The 23746-nt window shown below is 42.7% G+C and overlaps 1 protein-coding gene across 7 annotated transcripts in view; it reads left to right on the forward strand.

Moving 5' to 3' along the window:
- The window catches only part of UNC5D (unc-5 netrin receptor D), a 585082-nt gene that overhangs the window by 316888 nt on the left and 244448 nt on the right, over positions 1–23746 (forward strand). For all 7 annotated transcript variants that reach the window (XM_051833981.2, XM_051833975.2, XM_051833985.2 and 4 more), the window contains exon 2: positions 20784–21002. In XM_051833981.2, the coding sequence (XP_051689941.1) occupies positions 20784–21002 (219 nt within the window). The remainder of the gene's footprint in view (positions 1–20783; positions 21003–23746) is intronic.

Raw genomic sequence — 23746 nt, forward strand, 5'->3', positions numbered from 1 at the left:
CTTAGTGAGTGGTGTGCTGCTTTTATTGTCATAATTCTTTCCTGATACTTGCAATACATACGGAAGGGGCACATCAGAAAGGCATGGAAATGGAAGTAAAAGTTGTTTTAGTTCCAATAATTTTAAAGTCCAATTACAGCTTTGTTATAGTATGCATGTTTCATTTCAGAATTTGCACCACAACTTCTAATTCCATCCTCCGTGGATTTTTGAAGTATCCTCATCTGTTGTCTTAAACATGCTTGTGACTTGAAGTGTTCAATATGTGACCTACTCCATGATAAAAATCGGAAGATGGCCTGCTGTCCCTTTTGGAAGACTTTATGTTCATGGAAAAATATCTCTTTATACAATTTCTGTTCCTTCAGAGATACTGGTAGGGAGAAACAAAGAATACAGTTGTCAACAAATGGCCCGTGGCTTACTGGCACATGAATTAACTTTTGATTTTAATAATCTAAATTGTTTTGCTTTAGGGGATGAATAGCATGCAGTTTTATTTCCTAAAAGCTAAGAATTTGGTGTTTTTCACCTTTGAGAGGAAGTAGGCAGATGAGGAATAGGTGAGGGTGAGAAATGGGAGGAAATGACATAGGACGCAGTGGAGTTGACAGATTACTCTCATGGAAATGGATATATGATGCTGAATGGAAATTGTTTTCCTGCAATACAAATGCTGCCCAGTTTGAGGAATAAACTCATCCTCCTGTCTACCAAATATGTTAGAGTATAAGTAAACTGGGACTTTTTTTTTCTTGTAGGAAATCGTGAGGACAATGTTCTAGGACTGGTTGATCTGTGACAAAAGGGAATGGCACAAATGGCAGAAAGAGATCACTAAGAAATTGAGCTGATTTAGAGAGGGGCTAAATCCCAGAGCCAAGAAAATGCCAACCTTGGTGCCCTGATGAGGCTAGGAGTGGTTAGCTGACCCTGATGTTATAATTCCACGGCTCTTTTGTTTGTTTTTGTGGAAACTCCATTGGAATCTCAAAATCCAGCATATCCTTTAGGATATAAAATCACTTCATTTGAAGAATCCCCATTGATCTCATTTAAAAAAAATTTGAAAAGTAGACAGATTGGGGGGATTGGGTTTAGAGAGAACCACGACAACTTGCATTCACTGACTCACTCTCCAAATGCCCACAACAGCTTGGGCTGGGACAGGACAAAACCAAGGCCCAGAACTCCCATGAGAGTCTCCCATGTGGGTGGCAGGGACCCACATAACTGAGCCATCAACTGCTGCCTCCCAGTCTGCACAGTAGCAGGAAGCTAGAATCAGCGCAGAGCCAGGACTCAAAGCCAGGCACTTCCATATGGGGTGTGTGTGTGTGTCTTTTCGGTTTTACACGGTACCTTGAGCAGCCGCTCTGTGGTTGTTACGTGCTGATCTAAACTGAGTCACCAGGGTTGTCACCTTCATGAACAGTCTCACTAATGCAGCCTTCATCACATATTTTTGAAAATTGGAGCAGTGATTGGCTACTAGCTTTCCTAACATACCTTAAGATCACTGAGCGACAGCCTATATGACTGTACATCCAAAGTCTTGGAGTTCACTGTGCCCCCCTCAACACTGGACTCAGCAGCCCCCTCCTAATCCTATGGTCTTCGTATAATGCCTGCTAATTCTCAACAATTAAAAATGTTTGTTTTGCTCTGAGGGTTTTTGGAGAAAATTCTGTGACCATGCTTTGGATAACCGGTGTTGAACTTGGATGTTAAAATCAGATTTCAGGAATCGCCTTTCTAATCAGTTGTGTACCCAGTTGGCAGTAATCCTACCCAGACTCCATTCTCCTAGTGTTTGATGAGCTCTCCTGTGGAGCCAAATCTAAATTCCCTCCAAGGTAGAGGTTTGCCTTAGCCGTTTTCTGATCCTTGGTGGTGGCGGCCTCCTGGAACTTGCAAAGATGATTACAATGAGTTTGTGATTTCAGCCAGTTCCTGAGATGCCTGGGGTGTCTTTGCCCTGTAAGCTGTTTATGCAAGGAGGAAATTTCATCTTGAAGGAAAGAAACAGTTTACCGTAATTTTGAGTTTAAGTGTCAAAAATTTTCACCTGAATCGTGGTAGAAATTATTCTATTTAAAATGTATCTATTCTGGCCGGCGACATGGCTCACTAGGCTAATCCTCCGCCTTGCGGCGCGGTTCTAGTCCCGGTCGGGGCACCAGATTCTGTCCCGGTTGCCCCTCTTCCAGGCCAGCTCTCTGCTGTGGCCCGGGAGTGCAGTGGAGGATGGCCCAAGTCCTTGGGCCCTGTACCCCATGGGAGACCAGGAGAAGCTCCTGGCTCCTGCCATTGGATCAGAGTGGTGCGCCAGCTGCAGCGCGCCAGCTGCAGCGGCCATTGGAGGGTGAACCAACGGCAAAGGAAGACCTTTCTCTCTGTCTCTCTCTCACTGTGCACTCTGCCTGCCAAAAATTAAAAAAAAGAAAGTATTCTTATAACTGCGGCATTATTACATAGGTGGGTAAGCACAGACAAGTTACTTACTTCTTGATTGGCATTTTCTTGGAGTTGCATGATCTCTATGGTATCTTCTGTTAACATGCAAAGGTTCCAAAGAGACTGTGGGACACCAGGCTCCCATCTGCCCATTTTCTCTTATGAAAACCGGAAATGTCTGTCTTGAGTCTTTTTCTTAAGCACATCTGTTTTAAAACCCAGCACAATATTGTCTGGCACTCCAGCTCTGAGGACTTACTGGAATAAATCTGATTAGCAAGAGTTATCAATTAATAGTCACCTTTGATATAAACCAACTTCACATAATAAAGTACATGAAGTAGATCTATCAGTATTTCTTTCTGCACCTGCTCTTGTGATTCAAAGCTTATTTTTACCCAGAAATACAATGGTACTGTTGCATCAGCTTCTCTGGAACATTCATTCATAGTCAGGAAAAAAAAAGCCAGCTATGAAAAGATACTTTTGTAGAAGTGGATGGTTGTCAAGAAATGACTGATCTGCTTATTCACCTGGAGATCCCATGGATGAAATCTAGAGAGAGTTTCAAAACGACTTCAAATTCCTTCTGGAACCTCTGAAATTAGGGATGTGCTCTTACGACTCATTAACTTTTTTGTTTTAATTGGGCAGAAAAGCAATGTGTTCCTCCAAAGGTATTTAGTCATAGTGAAATCCAGTTCAGCTATTAAAAAAGAAAATCTTCTTTTCTCTCCTTGCCCTGGAGTGTTCATAAAGAGTCTACAAACACGGTCTGTTATTTTGCGTGTGTCCCAAATATAACTGGCATAATTATCTTCATCCTTGGCTCATTAAGCATTACATTCTTCTGTGAATCACTGCTCTGTGACAGTGGCCCAGCAGTGAAATAGTTGCCTGGGAAGCAAAGGGGAAAATACGACTCCGTTCTAGTATTTTACCGTTAAGTCTGGTTGTCAGTGGAGAACATTGCTTTGATTAATCTAACGGAAATCGGGTGTTTTCTACCTGCAAAATGAGAGCTAGTCATCTGCATTTACAACAGGCCCAGACCTTCCACCAAGCCCAGGTCCACACCGGTCCTGAAGGGTTATGCTGTTCCCTGAAGCCTCAAAGCACCACAGCCTTGCAAAAATGGCTCCTGGGGGACCTTGGAAGCTACAGTAGTCCTAAGAGCAGGGAGCTACCTCGTCAGGCTCGCCAGGTTCTGCCTCTCCGACTCTGGCTCATAAGTGTCGAGGGCTTTGGGAGCCAAGGAGCTTCCTAGGGCAGTGAGCTCGTCTGCCTGGATGGTTGTGTTGCTATAGTTGTTTTATCTGGAATGAGTGTGAGGCAGGCACTCCATTCATAGGATCACGTGGAAGAGGAATGAGTTTTTTTTTACAATGTTAATATTTAAACTCTGCAATTCTATCCAAGTATTGAGAAAGGAAGGGTTAACTTGTTTTCTCACCATTTGAAGGCATCCTTTCTACTTCTGTGATCTAAAAGGAGAGGATCAGAGGAAAGCAAGAAAATGGATAAATGCATATGTTATTTATTGGTTTTCTCTCAATATGCAAATGCCCTCTCCCATTTTTAAAATAGCACCTGATGGGCCAGTTAGCATTGGCTAATGATATATGTGATCTTTCATTATCCTGTGTCTCCTTTCCCCCGGCACACTGCTCCTCTGCCTGTGTCTGTGAGTAGACATGTACGTGGTATGTGATCAGTTGTATTCATCATGGGTTGAAACTCAATGTGCCTTTTTCTGCTTTCATCACATTTTACAGTGGATTTCTCTGTATGGACCAGTGTCACCTAGAAAATAATTTTTGAGAACTAGAGCATGCCTATCATTTGTGTTCATCGAATAGTAAAAATTGTCGTTGACTTCTCAGTTACATTTTTACTATTTGTTCCAAACTGAGAGTCCCCAAATCTTCTGCTTTTATTTCCAGCACCTCCAGAGCTGTCCCCATGTCCTGGCTGTGGCATATACAGCAGATGAGCAGGTTGGGATCGTCTGGATTTGGTTAGAACATAATCGTGGACACTTGTCTTAGTTCAGGCTGCTGTAACAAATATACCTGGACCACGTGTTTCAAGAGCAGAATTTTATCTTGCACAGTTCTGGAGCCTGGAAGTCTAAGCTCAAGGCTGTGGAATAGGCACTTCTGCTGAAGATGAGTTTCCTAGTTTGCAGGTGCTGTCTTCTCCCCTGGCCTCTCAAGGCCAGGGACAGAGAATAATCCCATTCAGAAGGTCTTCGTCTTCATGGCCTGATTACCTTCAATGACCCATCCTCCTAACACCATCAGATTAGGCTTTCAACTCAGATTTTGGGGGGATGCAACATTCAGACCCTAATAATTTCCAATCAGGCTCACTGTGACTTCTGGAAATGCTAGGTTTTTGTTTTGTTTTGTTTTTATAGTTGATGTATTATGCTGTTATCCATCCAGTAGAAAAATAGTTTCTAAGCCTCAGTTTGTCTCTTCAGTCTTCCATCCCAAAGATTATATTTTTGAAGGAAATGAATTTTTTCCCAAAGAGCAGCTCATTTCAGTCAACTCTCTGACACTGTTGTGCCATTGTCTTAACTGTAAACCTGTCCAAATGTTTTTTATGACATTGTATCATTTTCATCTATAAAGTGTGACTTATTCCTCATTTGTGATTATGCTATTAAATCTTCACTATATTATAAAGTTGGTCATGGGTACTTTCACTGGTCTGCTTTTTGACAAATCTTGATTTGATAGTACTAAATTTCTTAAAACAACTCTGTTTATTCAACTCAAAATAACTGTGTTTACTCATTTCGGTAAAACTGTATCTGAAAAATATGTGGTCTCATTTCTAAGTAGTAATACCAGAAAATACATCCTTCCTGCAATTTGCAGTACTATTGTGTCCCTGAGTTAATATTTGGAATGGCCACATGAACTGTATTTTAACAGCACAGTCTGGAGTTCAATTTGTGTTAATGTATATTGTTACTCTGAGCAAAGATACTGGGAGACAGAAGAAAAAAAATAATAGTGCAGTGATATCAACATCCTTTCTTTTCTTTCCATTCCTGTCCCCACTTACCTCATAAGAACATATTAATACTTTGTGGACTTCTCACATATTTGCTGGGGGAGTCACCTTTAAATGTTAGGGACAGCCATTTCTCCTAGAACACATTGACCCATTTGATTGATGGTTTAATATCTTCCCTCAAACTACCATCTGGCATTGGCTGTTTCTTTTAATTTCAAAACCCGTTCAGTAGTAATACAGGTCATTACTGCCCTCCTGACCCAGACCCTGGGTGCCAGCAGAATTAAGTGGTTGTGATGAGCCATTGGTATCTGCAAACTCTAACCGTATTGATGATAAAGAGCCAACTGTAATGGCCTAGCAGTATGCACATGGTTGTCTGATTCATATTCCCTTGTACGTGGAGGAAGGGTGCCGAGCTAGCTAAATAATCCAGTCACCTCATGCAATTAAACTTAGTGTATCAGAGGGCTCTATTTCTCCCTTTCTTCCTGCTGACCGCATGCACCCGTCATCACCCCAGCAGGTAAGCGGATTAGGTAACACTAAACTACTCTTTTGAGTTGTTGCCTTGTTTATGCTCCATAAGTCAAATGCAAAGTTCTTGAGGTGCCCTTACAGGTCTTCAAATGATGTCAGTGAGTCTTTAGTGAGCATACTGAAGCAACATCTGGATCCGCAGAACTGGTCACTGGGTTATGATCTAGGGTTTTGCTTTGTAAGGAGAAAGCCTGTGAAATGAGCGGGCACTTTCGGGAGTACCGCCGTGTGGGCTGTGCTTTGCTTTAGTGCTTAAGCTCTCAGAAGCAAGAACAGAAACCAGAACCTCCACAGAAAGGGCTCTACCTCTGCCCAGCCCTCCCTCCCTCCCTTAATTTTCCTTTAGCAATGAAGAACAATAAAGCTGACAGTAATTCCCATTACAGAGTGAGTACCTGTTTAATACTGTGTAATATCCCAGTTCCTTCACATTTGTCTACCTGAACGTCCCCAGTGACTTTGTAGTAGCCTATTATTCCTTTTCTACATGGAAGAATTTGGAAAGTAGGAGAGGTTAGATATGTTGCCTAAGATCCCATATTACACAGTGGGTGGGAGAGCCTGGATTTGAACCTTCTACCTGCACAGCCCACCTTTGTTTCCTTGTGTCAGGCTGCCCCTTGATAAGATATCAGAAGGAACAGTATTTCAGCTGCAACGTGGTAAAAATCTGTTTCTGACAGTGTCTAGCGTCTTCTCCACAGAGGATGAGGAATTTAAGCATCTTCTATTGTACAAGTTCTACATCCCAATCTGATAATTGCCAATACAGGACCCGGCTTCTACTGCTGGACGCTGGTGCCACTGGTGTGGGGTATTGTCAGCCTTGGCTAAATGGCGCCTCTCAGCAGGCCCAACTAAATCTCAGTATTAGGAAAAATAACAAAGGAATTAAAGGATTTCTTATGAGCATCAAAGCTCTATGCTCATCTCAGCATCTTAAGGGATTCTAGAAAGAGGACTTTGTTCTGCAAAGAAGGTCATCTCATTAAGAAATGCAAGGCAAGTCCTGCTCCCTCTGCCTTTCTGTATGAGTCCTTCACATAAAACAGGGATTTTTGTTTTCTAACAGGGAGGTCGTCCTTTGCACCTTCTATGCACTTCAGCTAACCATTCTGGTCAAAATGCTGTAGTAGTATTTGTAATGGGGATACTGATCTCCTGATTCTTGTAATCCCACATTCTTTGCACAACATGTAATTAAAGAATGGGAAGAAGTATCAAAAACAATAAGGCAATATTGGTATCATTGAAGCATTCGATGCCAAAACAATGGAATCTATAAATTCAAATTATTTTTAGATGCTATACAGCTAAATTCTCCTTTAAATTCTGTGAAACATGAAATGTAGATGATAAAAATATAAATAAGCAAGTCAGAAGAAGGGAAATGAAAAGAGCTGATAACCATATTTTAGTATTTAACTTTGCTAAGGATCAATTATATATTAAACAATTAATATTTTTTACCCACTGGTTAGTATGTACCCCAAAAATGCCATGTTTGAGGCTGGTAAAAATGAAATAAAAATGTTAAACTCCTATATGGATGGTGCCCACATAAATTTGCATGAAAATTTTGTACTGTATCATTTTCAGTCAAGACCCTTTATTGCAATGATAGGCTTATACAATTTCACCACCATCTCATTTATTTATGTAATTTTTGAAAGTTTTTTGTTCAACAAACTTATGTTGAGTCTCAGAGCTGTTTAGCCACTGGAGCTATTAATAATGGACAAGATTCCCACATCCTTTGCTTTCATGGAAGCTAAAGTCTCGAAGGTGTGTTGATGCACATGAATAATTAAAAAGTAGTAAAAAAAATTACAGAAGGACAAAGAAAAGGAATGTGATCAGTCCAGAATTTGGGGAGTACAGGTAGAAAATCCTGTAGGATGTGTCAACTAACCTGAACCTAAGAGATGTAAAAATGGTCCGCAAGGCAGAAGATAGCAAAATTTCATGTTATGGGTAAAAGGGAAAACATACATGCAGGCTGCAACTATGAGACAATCTCTGTAGCTTCTTGACAATGAAGTAGTTGAACAGATAAAGCTAGAGACACAAGTAGAAACCAGATCATGAGAGTCCTCGGTCAGTGATTTTAAGAAAGATATTTTATCCAAAGCATTAAAGGCTCCTAAGGCAGACTGACAAGTGTGAATTTGTACTTTGGAAAGTTCCTGCTGCTTTGCAAGGTGTGGGTCAGGACCAGTTGTAGTAATTTGGAGGAATGAGGAGGGTGACCAGGGTAAGTGTAGTGGGAATGGGATGAAGAGCAGCTGCCAAATTTAAAAGATTTTTTTTAAAAAAAATATTTATTTGAAGGGCAGAGATACAAAGAGAGAGAAAGAGAGAGAGAGATCTTCCATCCATTAGTTTACTCTCCAGATGGCCATAATGGCTGGTGCTGGGCCAGGCCAAAGCCAGGAGCTTCGTCTGGGTCTCCCACATGGGTGGCAAGGGTCTAAGCACTTGGGCTGTCTTCCTCTGCTTTTCCCAGCCCATTATCCAAGAGCTGGATTGGAAGTAGGGCAGCTGGGACTTGAACCTGTGCCCATATAGGATGCTGGCATTGGAGGCAGTGGCTTCATTCACAACACCACAGCAGCAGACCCTCAAAGATGTTTGAGAGACACAATCAGCAGGACTTAGTGATGAATTGCATGAGGGTCTGAGTAGGGGTGAAGCTGGTGATAGCCATGTTCTTTTTTTTCTTTTTTTCTTTTTTTTTTTTTGACAGAGTGGACAGTGAGAGAGAGACAGAGAGAAAGGTCTTCCTTTGCGGTTGGTTCACCCTCCAGTGGCTGCCACGGCCAGCGCACCGCGCTGATCCGAAGGCAGGAGCCAGGTGCTTCTCTTAGTCTCCCATGGGGTGCAGGGCCCAAGCACTTGGGCCATCCTCCACTGCACTCCCGGGCCACAGCAGAGAGCTGGCCTGGAAGAGGGGTAAGCGGGACAGAATCCGGCACCCCGACCAGGACTAGAACCCGGTGTGCCGGCGCCGCAAGGCAGAGGATTAGCGTAGTGAGCCGCGGCGCCAGCCGATAGCCATGTTCTAAATTGGGAAGTTTTGTGACTGCTGGAGACCTTTATAGATCTATGGAACCCAGGCCAAAGAACAGGTCTGCGAGGGGCAAGGCAGTGAGTTGTTTCTGGCATATTTAGGGGCCTTTGGAACATTTTGATGAGTCTATCTACAAATGATTGAAAATACAGATTTGAAGTTCAAGAGAGAGAACTGGGCTAAAGATATAAATTTGGAAGGAAACAAGATACGGAGATTATAATAGCTAGATTGACACTGACACACCTACTTTTACACAACCACTTGGAATTCCTTTCATGAGAAGTTAATGATAGCATGACAAATTAGATGGCATACTACAAATATGAGTACCCTTTGTATGCAGAGCCACCATGCTACATATGCATCTGAGCGTGGTACTAAAATGTATCAAATTACAAGTAGTAAAGTGACACATTGCTTAGCAGAAGGGATACACATCCTTCAGAGAAATGCATCATTAGGCGATTTCATCTCTCTGGGAATGTCTGTTAGTGCACATTGAGCTGAGATGGCTAGCACCTTAATAGGTGATACAATCTACGGAACCGCCTTTGCGTAGGTAAACCATCATTGACCAAAATGTAATTATGCTACTCATGACTTCATTAGGCATTGAGAATTTGATGACAGCAGGTAATGATACTTAATGTCTATACTTTCCTATACTGTAGTATAATAAGCCATAGATTTCAATATAAAATATGGCATAAGATAGTAAAGATGGCATGGTTAGTTGTATTTTACTAGAAAGTTGCATGTTAGAAGGTTATCATTAAAGAGACTTACAAGATTGCTTTTTGGGTAAAATTTCTCAGTAGGTAATAACACAAAATGTAGTCATAAATGTAATACATCTTGTGTCCCACCAAAACACAAACAGCACAGTGTAATGGGGAAAATATGGTTCAAGTTGCATCACTCCTGAGAGCTTCAGTGACTTCGAGATGGCCCAGGTTTTTATCTAAGGTGACCTCTCACTGTATTTTGCCTATCTGTACATCACATGAAACACCTTCTATCAAACCAAATTGCAACCCAAATCAGCCGTATTTGAATTTTTAAGATGTGCAGCTAACTGCTCCCAGTCTGAGCTTTTAAGATGTGACCTGACATCTAATGTATTTATTTCAAAGGGAATTTAGTGTTTGTTCCTTAAACTTTTGTTTTTCCCCCTTTTGTTTCTTCTTTTTGTCATAGAAAGATTCAAAGTCCCTGCTGTACTACTGTGCAGAACATAAAACACACAGCTCTTCCTGAAAGGTAATTTTCCAAGAATGAAAAATATAAGAATAGGGCTTGTTTGGTTTTCTGTCATTCAATATTGCATTAAAACAACCATTTTTCCATAACTATGAATGGCCTCACTCTTGAAAACTGTCAGTTATTAATGAAAAGTGATAGCACTTTGAAAGCAGAGCCTCTCCCAAATCCCACTAGATTTTTTCAGATGAATTTGAAAACCAGTCAGTGGTAAACATTGCTACAGAAATGTGTGCAATGTTGGGAGATAAAAAATTTATTCATTTTATCTACCATTCTCAGCAAAATGTTACTCTGTTTTACATTTTAAAATGAGTGATTTTTATAAACCTTTAGGTCCAATTCTTTTCCATTGTTTCCTAAGGATGTATTTGCTTACTTTTTCTTAGATACATGGACTTTAGTGCTTCTAAAATATTGTTAGCGTACTTGTAGTTCTGATTTTTTGGTTCACTTTTAGTTTGTAAGTTCTTTGAAACAGTAACTGTTTTGTCATGTTTGAATCCTCAGTTTCTAATTTCAGTAGGTATGAACATGTGTGTCTGTTCCAAAATATATATATATATATCTGTATATGTATATATTAAATGTGTTAAAGTGAATTGTGAAAATTTGCAGAGCAATGAATGCATTCTTGTAAGCTCTACTAAAATGTGAAGTTCCTGGTTTCACAGGCTTAGAATGGCCCTGCTGATTGAATGTGTTGTAAGCTTTGTTTACCGTATTTCATTCTGGAGAATTTAAGATCCACTCAATGAAATAATATCTTAGGCTGACAGCATATAAGATTGGCACAGGTAAGGTGAACTATGGAAATGCAGCAATATAAAACATTTCCATTTTTATTAGAGCTTGCAAGGAAGTCAGAATAGTTTGAGTTAAAAAAAAATACTTTTATTGGGGCCTAGCGAAAGGGTCTGTGTTTCATAAATTGCGTTAAATATTTGGTATGTAAAATTCCGGCTGTTCTGCATTAAACGGGTATAATGCATCCCCTATCTAATTAAGTAACCATATGGAGACAAGTCACATTTACATAAACAAAAGCAGAGAACCCAGCTTTATTGTGTTGTGTTTTAGATGATGTCCGTTGGCTTTCTTGGGATGGCTTTCTGCTCTCACTTGCACATTGCCATGGTTCAAGATCCATACTCTGAGTGGAACTTAGAGTCGTTTCTAAGGTGCCTTACTTCCTTTAAATAGTACCATGAGAAATGCTCTGGGATATTAGGAAAAGTCCTGTGTTTAATTACGACTTCCTTAGTGAAGTCACTACTTTTGGGATCTGTTCAACAGCAAATCCACTGTGTATTATTCCAGCGTGCAGGACAGTTTTGTGTATGGTGTGACCATTCACTGTTTATTGAATAAATGCTTCATTGCATGTTTTTAGAGTCTGTCTTAAATTATTATTTATCTGTTTATATTTTATTTATTTAAGAAGCCGCAAGGGAGAAAGACAGACAAAGGAAAATCTCCCATCTGTTGGCTCAATTCCCAAATGCCCACAACAGTCAGGGAAGTGAGACCAAAGCCAGGAATCAGGAGCTCAACCCAGAGCTCTCAAAGGGGTGCTAGGGACCTAGCTACTTGAGCCATGACATGTTGCCTTGCAGTTTGTGTTACTAAAGTGGGCACGGTCTTAACTCTGGCACCATCTTAGGCTCATGCCCCCATTGCCATCTTGCACAGTAAGCTTCGGTCTTAAGCCCAGCCTGGCTTGCTAGAAGTCAGGTGACCAAATGGCCCAACCACAAGCTTCAGCTCCACTCCCACCCTAATGAAATTCATTGTTCCCACTTCCCTACCCCCTGCAAGGCTATAACAGAACCTGCTTCCCATACACATGCTTTCTTGACCTTACTCTCTGGACCCCTCTCCCTTTTTGCCCTCTTTTTCACCCTCTCCCTCTGGCCTTTCGGACCCCTCCGCCAGGTCAATAAACCCTTTCCCTTACTCCAGTGTTTGGTGTGTTTTGTGCCGGCCCTACAGTTTGCATGTTAGCGGGAAGGGGGTGGGGGGATAGAGTTGACACTCAAACCCAGGTAGTCCTATGGCATTTTAACTACTATGTTCAACAATACCCGAAATCCAATCTCCAAGAGTTTGGAACTTACTGTAATCTCATTAATATATGAGGGATTGTCAGAAAGTTCATGGAAATGTGTATTACGACAAATGCATACATTTCAAATTTTTATGAGTAATAGATTTGGTGTAGTTCATAAAATTCTAAGAATATAATACCTCCTTCCTTCCTCCTTCCTTTATTTTTAATTTTTGTGATATTTTAAAATTTACTTTAAAATCACAGGCTTAATCCTCCACTGAATAAAAAGTTCAACAAGTAAAAAAGTAGAAATACCACTTTTTTCCATCAAAATAAACTCACCCTGTTAAAAATATTTATTTATTTGTTTATTTGAAATGCAGAGCAACAGAGAAAGATGGAGAGAGACAGAGACATTGGTCTTCCATCTGTTGGTTCACTCCTGAAATGACTACAGCCAGAAATGGGTCAAGGTGAAGCCAGGAGCAAGGAACTCCATCATGAGTGGCAGGGTTCCAAGCACTGCTTTCCTAGCACATTAGCAGGAAACTAGATCAGAAGCGGAGCAGCTGGGACTCCATCCAGCACTCAGTAGCCTAATTTGCTGTGCCAGAATGCTGGCCCCACATTTATGTTAATGCTTTCTTTAAATACTCTCACGTGTATGGGTATCAAATAGTAAAGAAATGTAGTAAGCAACAGTTGATATTATAAGCAATCTGAGGTGAACATGATAACAGTAATCACAAAATTGAGATAAAATATTAGGATAATAAATTTTGAAATTGAGATCATAAGGATTGTATTTATAATTCATTTTTGTGTTTATGCTTTTATTTATGCCACAAGGATGGAGAGGTCGCATGTAACTATGCAACCTTTAATCATTTAAATCATTTACATTTTTTTTTACATATAGCATCTCCTTTTAGCATCACAAACCCCTACAGGATTTCAAGCACCTATGTCTACTGAAAATGAAAGTGGGGTCTCAGAGTTGAGTCACTCATTCACGTCACAGTTAACCCTAAATTTCTTTCATTTCACCAGACTTAGTCTTTATGGCATGGTCATTGGTTGCACTCATAAACAAATACCAACATAGTGAAAAGATATTTTGGACAAGGAAGGGGAAAAAAAGCTTAAGTATATTTAAACATAAAGTCCTCTCAAAATGTACAGAAATGGTTTAGACCATCTTGAAGACCATCTTGGAAAAATCCAGAGATTTTTGAACCCCTGTTTGGGATGACTGTGGCTTCCACTGTGTTCCATGACATGTTTAGCACATCAGGTGGGCTACTGTTGGCCATGTGGTGTAGCTAAACCTACCAGACCCACAGTGCTTTCGTCCAATTCCCTGTTTCTTGCTGAGGCCATCTTCTGTTACACTCCTTGCATGCCAACTGAAGTTGCAATGCTATATATTCCTCTGTAAGCAGACATATTTGTCTCCAAATGAAACATGGAAAAATCCTTATTTTATCTTCTGACAACAAGTATTCCTCGTTTATTTCTGATTCGGGTGAGGATGGCTAGTTAGTGAAATATAGTCCATGGGGGTACTTGCTGTTCTCTCAAAAATAGTTGTTTTCTCAACACCTGCTCTGAGAGGTGTCCACACACAGCTTTCCTGACCTGGAGTCACGCCCAGCTGATAGGACCATGGGATGATCTTGAAGAAAAATTGTATGCTTGATATACATGGTGAGGTGCCACACAGATAATGTGTAGTTTTGTGATAGCAGCCTTTGGTTTTATCAGCTATAAGCTATTGTTCTAAGGCAGCCTTCCTACCCACGAAATAGTGTCAGGTTTCTAAGGGTTCCTTCGTCAGAACCAAAATGGAACTGGGAGGTGGTTGGATGGAGCCAGAGACCTGTGTTCAAATTCTGAGCCCCCCATTTCCTGGCTGTGTGAACTTAGACAAGACCCAGAACTCAAGCATTTCCTCAACTGTAGAATGGATTACTCATAGGAACTCCTGGAGAGACTTGTGAAGCTTCAGTGACTGAATCCGTAGAGAACTCAGACCACCAAAACCTTTCATCCTTCAACAAATGCCAGCCCTAACTTTTACTTTCTAACACCGATTCTGTGTTTCTTAGCTTACTACATTTTTTTTCTTAACAGCTGATGGCAATGGGTTTGAGGGAAGCTTGTAGCAATGCCTTGCTGAGGAAGGAAGACCCATTCTATCATTAAGTGCTAATTTTTTGCCAAAATAACAAAATCTGACCATGAAGAGCTCTCAGTAAGCAGGGATTTCGAAAAAAGCACACACATTATCGGGAGCCAAATGTCTCCTGGTGCTGTTGCAGAACTCCCAGGATTTTTGGAGGAGTTGCTTTAGAGCCCCCAGACCTGGGTCCTTTCACTGATTTGCAGAAGTGCGGAGCTAGGAGCTGGACGGTGTTGCTGTCTGCTGGCTCTCCGAGGAGTAACAAGCGAAGTTCTTGCAGACTGAAAGTGGGTCCATGCAGAGCGTGCTCAGCCCCTTCCCAAGTCCCTGGTTGGTCCATGGTGCTGACTGGTTGTCGATGCCCTGTTCTTCGGGGAATTTTTACGGTAACCAAATAGGCTTTTGTACCTCTGGAAGGTTACATGCAGGTGGTAGTTGTGTTCTGGCCGGATCTGGGATGTCCCTGCCAGGACCTGGTATTCTCCTGAACAAAACCCCTCCAGACAATACTGACCAATGGGGTCTTTGTTTGAAGAGCAAATGACTTCTTGAGTCTGGTGATTAGAATCTTATCGAGCCAGCTGTACCACTCTCTCAGTCCAATGAACTCCTCTTTTTTTTTTTCTTTCCCCAAGAGTTATTTATTTATTTGAAAGGCAGAGTTACAGAGAGAGAGAGGCAGAGAAAGAGATATCTTCCATTTTCTGGTTCACTCCCCAAATGGCTGCAGCAGCCGGAGCTGGGCTGATCCAAAGCCAGAAGCCAGGAGCCTTCTCTGTGTCTCCCATGTGGGTGCAGGGGCCCAAGCAGTTGGGCCACACTCCGCTGCTTTCTCAGGCCATAGCATAGAGCTGGATTGGAAGTGGAGCAGCCGGGACTTGAACTGACACCCATATGGGATGCCGGTGCCACAGGCAGCAGCTTTGCCCGCTATGCCACAGCACCAGCCCCTGGTGAGCTCCTCTTGATAGGTGGTTAATCCTGAAGGCAGGCAAGGACACCATGGGTAAAGGGGCACGGCCAAGAGGCTGAGTCTTGCTTCCACATTAGGGACATTCTTACAGGGGTTCAGGCTCTCAGCCATGGCTGCACTGGAGTGTCCTTGCCTCTTTCCCTTTTCCTCTTGATCGCCCTGGTGAGAGAAGCAATAAATGGGAGAAGACACAGTACCAGCCACGCCTATTCCTTTTATCAGGAAAATAACAGCTTTCTCAGAAGCTGCTGGTTGGGAGTCCTTGACGAGACTGGTGACATCTGACTGTGCCAACCCACGAGGAGGTCAGCTGAGCCTGGGGCTTATCCAACCTCTGTGGTAAAAGCAGTGTGGGAGGAGGCAGATGGCTGGGTCGGGCAGAAACCAGCATTTGTCACAACAGATCTTCAGACTGTTAGCTGAGTTATAAAGGGGTGGCAGTGTATTGGATGATGCGTGCATTTACCTTGAAGCCAGGCTGTGTAACATATATCTATTTCTTATGATAATAAGTCCCCTCCTCCCTCTGCAAAGAGAGAATCTGGCTACAACTGCTAAGCCTCTGGAATGTTCCTGTATCCCTTTGTGTTCTTCCGGCTCCCCCTCCTTTCCCTATTTCTTGAAGACTTCCCTGAGAAACTCCGTTCCAGATCGCTAGCTAGGGCTGAACTTGACCCACATCCAAGGGGTGAGGGGAGGAAGGTGAGTGCCAGGCCTGTTGGGTCACAGATGGGAGTCCTCCTGCAGAGGTAGCTTGCAAAGGGACGCAGCCCCCTTGCTCGTATGTCATCTCAATCGTGTGATTACTGTTACCATTTTCATCTCTGATTACTCATGATACCAAATGTTACTTATTACATTTCTTTACTATTTGATACCCACATACCTGAGGATAAGGACCTGAGTGTAAGGGATGGGTGAGCCACTACATACTACCTCCAGCACAGCGGGAAAAAAGAAGAAATTCTGTCATACTCCTGTTTCCACTTACCTCATTTAATTGTTTGAAGGATGAGAGGAGATAGCAATGCATACAAAAGTATTGCAGAAATTTCATGTGAAATGCATGTATGAAAACACTGCATGGGGCTGGGGTAGGCTAAGCCTCCGCCTGCAGTGCTGTCATCCCATACTGGTGTAGGTTTCTGTCCTGGCTGCTCCACTTCCCATCCAGCTCCCTGCTATGACCTGGAAAAGCAGTGGGAGATGGCCCAAGTGCTTGGGCCCCTGCACCCACATGGGAGACCTAGAGAAGGCTCCTAGCTCCTGGCTTTGGATCAGCTCAGCTCCAGCCATTGCGGCCATTTGGGGAGTGTACCAGCAGATGGAAGACCTCTCTCTGTGTCCCTCTCTCTGTTACTCAGCCTCCCAAATAAATAAATAAAACTGTAAAAAGGTACATGGATTTCAGATGTTTATGCACCAAAATTATCTTTGTCCTATTCTGCCATGAGCTACTTAAAGCCACCTCAGATAAATACACCACCCTCTGTCACCTTCCCATTGCCACTCAGATGAGAACTTTTTCTTGGTTTCCTGTTTTCACGGATTCCAGCCTTTTTGTATGCACACATGATTTTGACTGCGTCAATAATATTTATGATACAATGTCATGTTTTATTTTTTTCCTCCCTTCAACACTAAGATTGATTCTTTTTTTAGAGTTTTTTTTTTTTTTTTTTGAAAGGCAAAGTAACATAGAAGGAAAGACAGTAAGAGAGAAAAATCATTTATCCATAGCTCTGTTCCATAAATTACCACAACAACCAGGGCTGGGCCAAGCCAAAGCTAGGAGCCAATAACTCCTCCTGGGACTCCCACGTGGATGGCAGGGTCCTAAATACTTTGGCCATCATATGGTGCCACCCAGGCACATCAGCAGAGGGAGGGTCCTTCCCTAGCCTAGACTCTTACCCTCAGGCGTTTCCATCTGTTTCCTGCTCTGTTTCACCTGCAGGCTGAACTTGTTACTGTATCTAAAGTCCATTTATTTAAATAGCAGACAGATAGCCTGATTGCTTTGTGCTGTCTCTGTTTTATGAGTTTTAGGTGGTTAAAAACTGATTTATCCTATGATCTAGTGCCTTTATTGGACATTTTATTTACATCAGATAAATGTGGTCTCACTATTGACATAAAGGTCCCTCTTTATGACCCTCTGGCCTTCCCCCCTGCCGTCCGTATAATTACTTCAGACACAATCATGGCTGTTTACAACTTAAGTGAAAATCCGTCATTCCAGACGTGCATCTGTGCCCATCCACTCAGGCTAGCCCCAGAGCTCTAGGCCTGTGTTGTTTATCTGGCACCCCTTTTATTCAACAGGGAACTGGAGCCCCTGGTGGGAGTGTGAGCATGTGGATGTCCATATAAAAGCTTTTAATACTTTTGTCATTTCCTCTAATGCGTGGATTTACAGAAACCTGCAGGGACTTGGTATTTATTGAAAATGGAAATTGGTGCCAGCAGTCAGTCACAGAATAAATTAATATGTGATATTTTATAAAGTCCATTGTAAATGTAATTTAAAACATTGAAAGAGAGCGCATCTGAGATTTCTGTCCCACAAACCCCTCCCTCCCTGTGATCCATCCATACATTTCATTATCCGAGTGACTTTATTGTACTATCATAAGGTAAATTGTCCGCCTTTACACTTTAGAATATTTGCTTTATGATGATTTCTTGATAGTTCTAATTACATAGGTTGACTTTTCCATTGCAAATAGGATTCAGGGCAGTATCTTAAACTCTGTTGTGTGAGGCTACGTAAATCGATGTATTTAACTGGTAGAAAGAATCTCGTTTGGGAGAATCAAGCTATTCAACTGATTGCGGAGGAAAATCTTGCTTTTGTGTTCCCTGGGTAAGGAGTCATTTTCTGAACTGAATCTTTTATGTTTTTCCTTACATAAAATAACTCTTGAATGCCAAGACCCCTGCCCCCACCTTTTTTCATATTTGAGGATTTTCCCTAAAGGTTCTTATAACAGGGCTTTCCCATGCTATTAATGAATTATGCTCACCTTCAACAGGGCTTTTTTTTTTTTTTAAAAAAAAAGATGGGGGGAGTTAACTTTATTTTTTTTAACTTTTATTTAATAAACATAAATTTCCAAAGTATACAGCTTTTGGATTACAGTGGCTCCCCTCCCGCCCCCGTAACTTCCCTCCCACCCGCAACCCTCCCATCTCCCACTCCCTCTCCCTCTCCCATTCCATTCACATCAAGATTCATTTTCAATTATCTTTATATACAGAAGATCAATTTAGTATATACTAAGTAATGATTGTAGCAGTTCGCATCCACAAAGAAACACAAAGTGTAAAGTACTGTTTGAGTACTAGTTATAGCATTACTTCACATTGGACAACACATTAAGGACAGAGATTCTACTTGGGGAATAAGTGCACAGTGATTCCTGTTGTTGACTTAACAATTGGCACTCTTGTTTATGGTGTCAGTAATCACCCTAGGCTCTTGTCATGAGTTGCCAAGGCTATGGAAGCCTTTTGAGATTGCCAACTCCAATCTTATTTAGACAAGGTCATAGTCAAAGTGGAAGTTCTCTCCTCCCTTCAGAGAAAGGTACCTCCTTCTTTGATGGCCTATTCTTTCCACTGGGATCTCACTTGCAGAGATCTTTCATTTAGTTTGTTTGTTTGTTTGTTGTTGTTGTTGTTCTTTTCCCAGAGTGTCTTGGCTTTCCATGCCTAAAATACTCTTTTGGGCTCTTCAGCCAGATCTGCATGCCTTAAGGGCTGATTCTGAGGCCAGAGTGCTGTTTAGGACATCCGCCATTCTATGAGTCTGCTTTATATCCTGCTTCCCATGTTGGATTGTTCTCTCCTTTTTAATTCTTTCAGAGTTAACTTTATTTGAAAAGCATAGAGAAAGATATAGACAGAGAGGGAGCCACTGAGCGTCCATCTGTTAGGTCACACTCCCCCAGTAGCTGTAACAGCAGGGCCAGAAGCTTGGAGCTCCCAGCTGGTCTCCCGTGTGGGTGGCAGGGTCCCAAGTAGTTGCACCATCTCCTGCTGCTTTCCTAGGCACATTAGCTGGGAGCTGGGTCGGCAGCTGAATAGCTGGAACTCGAACCAGGACACTGGTGTCTCCAGCCACAACACTGGCCCCTTTACAGTATTTCACTCATCGTAAAGAGGTCGTGTGCCTGGGTGGCACAGAAAAGGCCAGGATAGGTCATAGTGTGCTTCTCCCCTCCCAGGCTTGCTGCTGCACTACAATCTAATGGGTGGGATTGGTCTTTCAAGTTGGTTTACTAGGTTACTTTCCTCAACTTAGTCCTAAGGATATTTGGTCTCGATGGGAACCATCTTTTCCAGGACATGGTTATCTTGGTTTTGAAATCTTTGCTTCCATTGCTTTTTCAGGGAAACAGCCTTGGGAAGGCACGAGATACCTCTGCACCTTGCTCATAGGCACAGCTGTCTGCCCTTGACTTAGAGATAGTTTCCTGGAACTTAAGTCCTGGCTCAATGCAGTAAGGAGGCAAGGAAGTTGTATATGGCCTGCGGCTTTCTCTTTCTGATGTTGCTTCATAAGGGCCTTAAGGTTAAAGGGAGCCCTGTCTGTTCCTTCCCTTGAAGCAGGTGGAATTGTAGCCACTGACAGCATGCTCTCGCTTTGTGGTTTGTCTTCATCGTCAGCCTTGGGAGTGCAGTCTGTGCTGTAGGGTAGAGGGGTGCTTGGGCCTAGGGAGTGGGTCAGAGGCAAGCAGGATGAACTCACATTCCTTCTGGAGAAGTAGGCGTTTGGTGAGCTGTCCAAGGTAGAATGCCAGACAATCTCTACAGTCTCATAGATTGAAGAAGAGGAAAAAGTGGACACTTTGGAATTTTTTAGACAATATCTTGTGACTGGGTACCCCTCCACCCTTGTCACTTTCATTCACACACTTCTGTGACTGGATAACATGAGTTCTCCCCACTTTTTCAAAATTTGGAGGCAACCTGGAGTCCTCATGGAGCCCTCTACAGTAACCGCTAGGCAGAGTGAATCTGGAGATTATGCCCAACACTTCTTAGATATTTATTTCAGTTCTTGGTACACAAACACTCAGATTCAACACTGAAGACTCAGAGACCTCCTATTCGTTACTTTCATTTGCCCAGCAGGACTGAAGGTATATCCCTCCACCTGGAGGTCTATCATGCCGGTGCGGACTGTGTCCTGACGTCCTCTTTGGTTTTGCAGGAGCCGACAGTGGTGAAGCCCTTCCCGATTCCATCCCATCGGCTCCAGGGACGCTGCCCCATTTCATAGAAGAGCCAGATGATGCTTACATCATCAAGAGCAACCCGATTGCGCTCAGGTGCAAGGCCAGGCCGGCCATGCAGATATTCTTCAAATGCAACGGCGAGTGGGTTCACCAGAACGAGCATGTCTCGGAGGAGAGTCTGGACGAGAGCTCAGGTGAGTGGGAGGGGAAGGCAGAGGAAGCCACGGTGGCCTTTCAGATCCACACACGGCTGCAGGTCTGCGAAAGACTAGAAGTATGTACATTATCCCAGACTCGTAAGGTACGAATTCACCTTTATATGTTTTTAAGAATTCTTTCCTTGCCAGGGAGAGAAATAGAAAGGTAGAGTAAGAGAACTTCCATCTGCTGGTACTGTCCCCAGATGCCTGTGACAGTCAGGAATGGAGCAGGCTGAAGCCTGGAGCTGGGAGCTCAATTCAGGTTTCCCGTGTGGGTGGCGGGGAGCCAACTGCTTGAGCCATTACAGCTGCCTCCCAGTGTGTATATTAGAGAAAGATAGAATTGGAATCCAAAGCTGAGATTCTACCCAGGTGTTCCAGTGTGGGATGCCATTGTCTTAACTGACATCTTCATCACTGAGCCGAATGCCTACCCCTTTGATCAAGTGACTCTACAACTTTCTTGGTAGTCAATTCTCATACAGTACAGAAGAACTTTGTCTGGTTCTATATGAGAATACTTCAAAAACTGAAATTAAAAGATGAGTTTACTTTGGTACAAATAATTTTTAAAATTTATTTATATTCTTTTCACTTTTTGAAGAGCCTTCTCATATTTTACTAGAGAATAGAAATATTATATGCTTTTGAGTTTAAGTTCATCATACCAGATCCAATCTACTGTCACCATACATGATTAATTTCATGAGCCCTGACAAGGTCAGCTCACTAAATATCAGATCTCAAAAACGAGCAAGTCTCCGATTAATTAGGAAGTTTCACATCAGTTTCATTTATTAATAACACACCCATAATATCCATATACTTGGCCAGGCCTTTTAGTGTATTCAGAGATAAATAAGAAACAGCCCATAGGGGGCTGGCGCTGAGGTGTCGCTCAGCCTCCACCTGCAGCGCTGGCATCCCATAGGGATGCTGGTTCACGTTCCGGCTGCTCCACTTCCCCTGCAGCTCTCTGCTATGGCCTGGCAAAGCAGTAGGAGATGGCCCAAGTGCTTGGGCCCCTGCATCTGTGTGGGAGACCCAGCAGAAGCTCCCAGCTCCTGGCTTTGGATAGGCTCAGCTCTGGTTGTTGCGGCCATTTGCGGAGTGAACCAGCAGCTGGAAGACCTTTCTCTCGGTCTCTCCCTGATTGCATCCGTAACTCTACCTCTCAAAGATAAATAAAATCTTAAAGAAAGAAAGAAGGAGCCCATAAAGATGGGCTTTATACCCTTTAGGAATAAGATGAACACACCAGTCAGTGCAGTATAAATGAAGGTAGGATAAATGTGTGAAGAAGTCTATTTTTGGTGCTGAGAAGGGTTAAATTTAAAAATTATGGCCCTGTGCAAATACTGACAGAGGTTGTGGACTTCCACAGCCTACGCAGCTCGTGTCAAGAGCCTCCAGTGGTCACTGTGTCATACATAAGAGTGTTAATTGTTAATTAACAACAGGAGTCACTGTGCACTAACTCCCCATGCAGGACCTCTGTCCTTAATGAGTTGTATTATCAGAGTTAACTGTAAAACTAGTACTCAAACAGTATTTTTTGGTGTGTGTGTGTGTGCGTGTGCAAATTGTTGAAATCTTTACTTAGTATAGAGTTGGTCTTCTGTGTACAAAGTTAATTGAAAATGAATCTTAATGGACAATGGGACTGGCAGGGGGAGAGGGAGAAGGAAGAGGGGTGGGAGTATAGGTGGGGGACCAGGTATGTTGGGAAGAATCACTTTATTCCTGAAGTTGAACTTAGGAAATTTGTATTCCTTAAAAATAAATTAAAAATACTCAAAACAAATCACGCTGGTGCCGCGGCTCACTAGGCTAATCCTCTGCCTTGCGGCGCCGGCACACCGGGTTCTCGTCCTGGTCGGGGCGCCAGATTCTGTCCCGGTTGCCCCTCTTCCAGGCCAGCTCGCTGCTGTGACCAGGGAAGGCAGTGGAGGATGGCCCAAGTGCCTGGGCCCTGCACCCCATGGGAGACCAGGAGAAGCACCCGGCTCCTGGCTTCGGATCAGCGCGGTGCGCCGGCCGCAGCGCACTGGCTGCGGCGGCCATTGGAGGGTGAACCAACGGCAAAGGAAGACCTTTCTCTCTGTCTCTCTCACTATCCACTCTGCCTGTCAAAAAAAAAAAAAAAAAAAATCACATCTAAGTAGGACGATCAGGAAAGCTGCTGTGGAAGTGATGGTATCTGAAAGGGGCATTGATGAATTTGTTATCCAGATAAGCGCAATTGAGGCTGCACTGTAAGAGGGAGACATGCTACAGTGGTCCAGCCGGCACGAACATTAGCAAATGAAAACGTTAGTATAGTTCAGCAAGGCACTAATTCAGTTGGAAGGTAAAATTAAGAGAATAGCTGCTGATATCCAGGAAACCGTCTTTAATCAATGGCATGAAAGGCCTCACATGTCAAAAACTGGAGTGCTGTACTTAGTTCTGTGGCTGCTTTCAGGGTGGTTGATAGATGGGAATGCAGTGACTGGAGCTCTTGTCAAAGGATGACTCTGGCAGAAGTTGTTGGATGGCACGAGAAACAAGCATGGCAAACATCCCTGACTCCCCTAACAAGAGAGAAAGTGAAGTCTAGTTCGGGGGGAGGAGGGGCACAGACCCAAGATCTAGACGTTTGCATATGCATTATAAGAAGCATGTTAATAAATAGGACTCAATTGCTGATTGCATGAATGAATGAAGATGCAGTTATAAAAGCTAATCTTTCTGTAGAA

Source organism: Oryctolagus cuniculus, chromosome 2 (assembly GCF_964237555.1).
Source record: "Oryctolagus cuniculus chromosome 2, mOryCun1.1, whole genome shotgun sequence".
Taxonomy (NCBI): Eukaryota; Metazoa; Chordata; class Mammalia; order Lagomorpha; family Leporidae; genus Oryctolagus; species Oryctolagus cuniculus.